At 48.9% G+C, this 7,189-nt stretch overlaps 1 protein-coding gene across 1 annotated transcript; it reads left to right on the top strand.

The window, feature by feature from the left end:
- Window positions 1–3,738: 3,738 nt before the first annotated feature.
- Window positions 3,739–4,815, top strand: FPOAC1_010473 (uncharacterized protein; the record flags this gene model as incomplete). Its single annotated transcript, XM_044854864.1, has 3 exons — window positions 3,739–3,953; window positions 4,159–4,218; window positions 4,305–4,815. The coding sequence occupies 3 exons, from the start codon at window positions 3,739–3,741 to the stop codon at window positions 4,813–4,815; spliced, it is 786 nt and encodes a 261-aa protein (XP_044702177.1).
- Between the last annotated feature and the right edge of the window lie 2,374 nt (window positions 4,816–7,189).

Below are 7,189 nucleotides of genomic sequence, written 5' to 3'. Positions count from 1 at the left end.
ACTTCAACGTCGTCTTTTTTATGTAAGTCGTTTATGCGTTTTATGTGCAATGATGTAATTCTCAGCAGAACAATCGAACAAATCGACACATGTTCTGTGAAACTTTACAGCACTCCATCTTCTCCTCTTCCCCAACCAATATATTCATCAGTGAGCCGTTGTTGAGCTACGTAATCTGTTATGTGTCACGAAACGTATACTCCTCTTTGGTGGCCACATGTTTAGTCTGATAGGCTGTCTCTCTCTAGAACTTGACTATTTTGCTTCTTGTTCGGGGATTTTCTTCTCTTACACTTCGCGTGCAACACTCATTGGATGGCAAAGCAAGAAATGCAGATCATTCAACCTGCTCATAGCTTAGCGGCCTTTGTTCCCGCGCACACTCTTTTATTTCTCACACACACAAGACGTTGCCGGGCCGTGAAAGTTTCGGGAGAATGACAATGGATTAGCTAGGGTATGAATAGGACATAGTTTCGTTGCGCAACAAGTTGGTAGACGTCAACAAGATATGCATCGTGACGACGAAACGTGCTCTGTATGGTGGATGAGACGAGCTTTATCGTATGGACTCCGTTTGAGCAAGTTCAGTGGTTCTAGTGGCCTATCGTAGGCTGTGCCTGGTGCTAGGAGGTACCTACAGTAACAGGAAGCGGGGGATAATTTACCCCCCCAGTTGGTCCCAAGAAGGCAAGTGCAGGGGGATAGACACCCCTCAGGGTGTCAGAAGAATTGGCCGCTAGAAGCATGAGAGACGAAATTACCAGGTCATCTTATGTCACTTAGACCAGATATCTTAGGCTACTTATTTTTGTAACCTAAGACTTAGAAGGTCATTTTTTCTGCTACCCACTAGACACCCCTCACTAGGTAGAGCTAGAGCTAGAGCTAGAGCTAGTGCTAGGTAGAGGCACCTCCAAGGTTCCTTCCACTGATAATGGCTCTTCTCTTTCTCACGGAAGGAGGGATGGGCATGGCATGATATGGTGACAGTAGTAGCCCCTTCTATGTCTGCATTAATTCGTTACTAGATAGTTCATGGCTTCGCTTCCCCAATCTTCATCATCACCTGCCCACCACCACCACAGCAACGGATCAAAACTACCATGATCATCAAGTCTGAGCGTGAAGAGCCCACTCTTTCGCCCTGAACCCTTGAACCCTTGAGAAAAAACAGTTGGAGTCCCTTTTGGGCGGTGCCAAAACTAGTACGCAGACGCCCCCTTCTCTACGAAAGCCTGTCGCTCAGTCTCCACCCCCGGTCAACAGGCTTCACTTCTCTCTGTGCTTTACTGTATGGAAAGTCGTGCCTGGCATCGTCCATCCATCCATCCGTTATTCAATGCTACTTAGCGCCGATTGGGATGAGGAAAATCAACATGCATCATCTGTGTAGCCTATCGTTTGTTCTCCTTGTCTGTCCTGACTGCTCGCTAAAGTAATGACACGGCACGGCACAGCAGGACGTTTCTTAGGACTTGAGTTGCGTGCGTGCGGCATGGCTTCTCGACGGGTGTCATGACGAGATATGTCTGGCTGATTTCCTCACAGGCAACGCAACGCAACGCTACCAGCTGCCGCTCTTGCACTAGATTACACTACAATGGCGAACGGCTACTGCACTCTGTCGGTCCATTATTGATATGCACATCGATATGTCCCTGGCTGGCGCCTGATAATGTAACCCCAATGCCGTTCCCGCATCAGATGGCCAGTGACAGTGTTCCCGCAGATGGATGGATGTTTATCTACAGGCAACCAAGCAGAGGCCAGATACATACCTACAAGAGGCCTCGCTCCCCCAGGACTTAATACCATGTCAGATGTGGTCAGTTCTTGATTGCCTACTTCAACCCCAACATATACCTTGTTGAACCTAAATACCTATAACCATACCAAGGTTGCCCATCAACAAGCTGGTCAGCAGTAATACATACATCTATCTATATACAGTACACAGCTCTCTTCCTCCCTTGTCCGCATTCTTACTCGTTGCTTCCGGTCAGAACTATCACGTCTGCTGATAGTGTGACAACGTCTGCGGATATTCCATCAGTCAACCTGAGACAGTCTCTGCATCAACCGACACCTTTAACTCATGCTTGCGCTTTGCCTCACGACTTACGCATACGTCTGATCTGACCCATTACCAGACTAGACCACCCGAGTCCAACAAGTCATCAGAGGGGCCCGGAATACAAGGGCTTAAACAGCCGGCATCCTCACGAACCCATAATTGCAGTTTTTCGGCCTGTTGCTGGGGATTGTCTGCTTGTCGGTGTCGGTCAGTCCCTGTCCTTCGTCGCTAGTAAAAAGATATTCGACGGGGTATCCTCAGAGGATCCTCTATCCGTTGTCCCAGCTGCCCTGCCCTGTCCTGTGCTGCGCTGTCGCGCAATCCGATAGTCACAACTCGCAACGTTGATTGCGGCGGGCCATTGGCTCACTACTTGCGGGCGCTACAACTCCGCTTTCGGCTCATCGCTCATTCACCTGTTCGATCACGACAATCAAGGCTCGAGTCACCAGGTGCCTACCTCCAACACAGTACTTAACACTCGCGTGCCCCAGCTTCGCCCGTTCGCAGGTTATCAGCTTTGTTTTAACCTGCCTATCTAATTGACCGGAAACCAACACATTCGCTTGACAGAAACAAAAACGTCAACGACACCATCTGTCACTACTGCCCTTTCAGCTTCCCAACGGATCAGCCAACGCTAATAAAGCGGCTCTTTTCTGGCTATTGTACCTACCAGACACCTACCCACTCGGCTAAATTTGACTTACACGACACTTACACTACTGTACTATCGCGAGTCGACACTCGATTTATTCATACCGCCTTCATCCTGCGGCCGAATAAGACATAGCACGGCATCGTCTCCACGCTGCGGATCTGCTGTCACAGTTCCGGTCCCTGAGCGGTAACACATCATTGAGTCTACCTCTGATCAGTGGATTTTTTTTTCTGGAAGGAATTTTTATCTCATCGAGATCTGGAAACCCAAATTGCCTGGGACTCCCCAACTCGATCTTGAGTCTAAAAGAAGAATTTCTAAACTGGTCTCATCTCTTATTTGACGCCGGGCATTTTCCCCTCGATTAGCCTTGCCCTACTCCGTCGGTTACAGCACGTTAGTTATTGTGTTCGAGTCGGTCACTGTTTGTTCTACGGTTGTTCTGGTCGCTTCGTCTCCATTTGCGACACAACTCACCACTCGGGGAATTTAACATCCTGTCGTCCTTGCACACGCCCATGCGCGCTTCTGAACACAATTTGCCACTCTGCTATACCCTGCTATCACACAATTCTCGAATTTCTCCTGAGACGGTCAAGCTTGAGAAAAATTTGCAACCACCGTTGCTTCTGTCACCCTTTACTATCCCCCTGTTGATCGAATCAGGGAGTAAAGAGATCTCTGGAGCCTAGGCTTAGTTCTGCGATAAGGCCCCCCGCAGTCGAACCACACTGGACGGGCGGTTTTCTACCCTTACCGTACCTGACCACAGGCGGCCCCAGCTGCTCTAAATATCTGCATACTCCACTGATTTACAGTGGTACCGAGTACTTACGGTCTGTACTTGTACTTGGGGCACCTTGTTGACCTCCAGGTTCACAACTTATCATAATTATCACCGACCCCCCTTCTCTCAAATCCTTTGAGGTCTACCTTTTTTTTTTTATCACCAGTCTCTCATCCTTTTCCTCTCCAATTGTCATTCTTTCAGTCCAACACAATGCACCACAGCCGGAGAAAGTCAGGGCACGGTCTGCCTACTACATCTTCGACCGACGTACGAAAAGCCGTTACTGCATCCGACCCTACAAAGTACAAGCGACCCGTCATGACTCGGAGGCACACACCACAAAAACTCGGCCGCGGCCAGCGCGAACGTGAGCGCGAAAGGACAGAGTCTTGGGAAGATGAGAGGGAGAGTTTCCCGCAGTTTTGGTGAGTCTCACGTCATCCCATGGTGTTTCTATCCCCTTTTCCATTGGTATCATGAAGCTTCCCTGCCTGCAGCCCTGGTCACGGCCACGGCGATGCCGTCATGTCCGGGTACCATGCAGCTGGGAACAAGATTGACTCTCAACTCATGGGTCATGAGGAATTCTAGCGAAAAAGAGAAGAATTTTTTCACTAACAAATTTGACAGCATGACGTGCGAAAAGCAGTTCATTCCTCATGATGACATGTTCCTTTACTGCTCCGACAAGTAAGTACTAATTCCGCTTAGTGGTGGATCTTGCTATTTTCGCTTGCATGCCAGTCTCAAGCATAAATGCTAATTATACACTGTAGCTGTCGAAGAGTCGATCAGACCGCATCGCCACAGCCGGCTTCTTCGGTCAACCATTACGCGTCTACAAACTACCCATTCTATTCTGCGGGACACCCGGAGCCTAAAGATATCATCCCGCGAGCTTCTCCTTCACGGCCCAGCTCGATACTTTTGGGTTCTCCACCAACCACGCCGGGAACCGGAGCGCCGACTTACCAACATACTTCGGCCATTTCGGCCCTCCGCTCCCTCAACGTCCGGCCCCCGAGCCCTCCGTCGCCCACTGGCAGCTCGAGCAATCTGTGGCCTTTTAGCCGCAGTGCTGCGACCAGCCCCTACAACTCGTACAGCCGGCCTTCTGCGCCGTACCTTTCATCGACGTATGACGGAGGGTACTACGGCGCTGGCGGCGGCGCATACAACTATGAGGTAACTTCGGGCGGAATGGACCGACCGTTGCCTTCTCGCCAACCCAGCACCTACTCTCGACCCAAAAGCATTGAGCTTGTGACACCCCTGTTCGGCAGATGATATGGGTGTACTGTGCTCAGTTCTTCAATGACGAACGACATGTTCGTTAGAAGAGCCTATGCGAGCACCGGTTGACTGAATCCAAAATAGATTGGACAGCCTGGTAGCACAAGCGAAGCTGAAATGCAGAGGACATGGTGGGTGTTCTGCTTGTGTCTCATAACACAACCGGGGCCTCGGACACAACCCCGCTGCCTGGCTAAGATTGGTCTGCCAACATGATCACAAACCCCGTGGTTTTGCGGGGTTTGCAAGTTGCGTTCGCAAGGATCATCCAATGCCCTTGCGCTGCGCTGCCATGAACCTCGTTCTTGTTCGTGGAAGGTCTACGCCCCGGAAACAAGTTTCCAGTTCTTTATGCCCACCTGGCACTGAAGGAAGCACAGCACGCGGTGTGTTGTGGGTTCGCTGTCCTGTCTTCAGGATTCGTGTTTTTTTTATTGTTTCTTGCCTCATAATGCCTCTTCAGGGATGCTGACTGGCAGCTCCCTGGCGCTCAAAAGTTTTTTTATTCTGTGTATTCTGCATCAACAGCATTTTATCGATCTCAGACCGAACGGCGTTTACCATTTTTTTTTTTTTTTAAATTCTTGTTACACTTGTCACTGTTTTTCTGGGCTCTGACGATCCCCTGCCTCTTCAATCCATTTTGGATACAATACTCCACGGTCAGATGGTCTACCGGCCCCCAACTAATAGCGAGACATGGGTCAACATCCAAATGCTTGCAAAGAGTTTGGTGGGATTCAATGGCTGGACTGCTGGGGTAAGTTTTGTTTGAGTTTCTTCCATGGACTTGTCTTGTCTGAAAGCTGGGTTCATGCCCTGGCAAGGCATGGCACGATATCACACGGTGTGGCATTGACACTATTAGCATTAGTATAGACAACAGCATTTGGCGAGCGGTGGACTGGACCGGTGCATAAAGTTACCCCTTTTCAATGGTTACTTTAACGAGGGATGCATAATTATTTCCATATCAATCATGTACAAAAGCTATATATTACTCGAATCTGCATTTGGAGGGTTATCTTTGGGCACTTTACTACAGATCATACTTGTATATTTATCCATACATCTTTCCATTTATTTAGAAGCATAACGCATTTCTATCCAGGGACATCTAATGGAACATTTACCCACCCAACAATTTATTCTCTTCACCCTTACTTGTCTATAACGAGATTAGCCTACCACGGTTCATCAAACCGAAGCCGTTCCCGGATTCTTTTTCTCCACGCTTGGCTCCCCCAGATTTTCATTCCTTTCCCCACCCCCATCCCTTCCCATCCCACGGGGAATGAGACCGGTCTAATGTTGGTTACTGCATCGATGGGGCCCATCTCCGATGGAATTGTAGAATACGAGAGAAATGAATTTGTCAAGGGCCTGCGTAATAAGCGGGCAGGGCGCAAATGCGTCATGTGAAAGAGCACGCGATGACTTATTCCCCACGCAGCATTCCAAGGAGGTCAGCGAGTCTACTCTGTATGGGAGGCAGAACTGGTCAGGGGAGTGTCAACCGTCTGTGGCATAACGGCAAAGCTCTTCCATTGACCTGGCTATTCTCGCGAGTGAGAACAGGTACAGCCAATACAGCGTCTATAGTATTTACGAACACAGCTCTCTGGTCTACGACATCTTCTTTGAGCATATCCATATGCGTTTTTCTCAACTTGTCCTCTCCTAACATATTTGCTGCGAGCGTTCCGTGTTTCGTCCACGGTCAGCACGTTCGACTTCTTCACAACCATTGGCTTCCTTATCACCCAAATGGCTTGAACTAGTCGATCATTCTACCATCCCTCTGGGAACACTTTTTGACAACACATCAAAGCAAGGTACGTAGTGGCCTCGTTTTGCAGATCTTGCTCAAAGCACCAGCTATCATCCAGCCATGTCTTAGATCCCAGTCCAGCCATCTGAATGTGACAGCTCTGCGTCTGCAGACTCGTCGAGATTGTTATCAAAGGGTCCCTTCGCCTTGCAGTAGTACTCTTTGTTGGGCTTAGATCTCTCAAAGTTGTCACACCCTCAAGACTAGCTCTATACATGTTCCTGAGTACAGCACAAAGTCCATCGATCAAGGTAGTGAAGAACACCATATGTTTGAAATTCCATGACATCATTCTCTATGGGAATGGCACAAGATTATACACTACTATTCATGCAGCCGCCGTCGATGTATCAGCAGCTCAGACAAGCATGCATGCATATTTCGCGGAGAAGGTCAAAGCACAACTGACCTGGCTTTTTTTTCACTTCTATCATATGTGATGTCCGTGGTATCATCGACAAAGTCGGTGTGACGAACGCGTGTAAGCGCTGGGAAGGGAACTTATTTGTACAAATACTATCATGACGAATATATGGT

The sequence above is a fragment of the Fusarium poae genome, chromosome 4, assembly GCF_019609905.1.
Source record: "Fusarium poae strain DAOMC 252244 chromosome 4, whole genome shotgun sequence".
Taxonomy (NCBI): domain Eukaryota; kingdom Fungi; phylum Ascomycota; class Sordariomycetes; order Hypocreales; family Nectriaceae; genus Fusarium; species Fusarium poae.
This window is presented reverse-complemented; position numbering and strand designations above follow the sequence as displayed.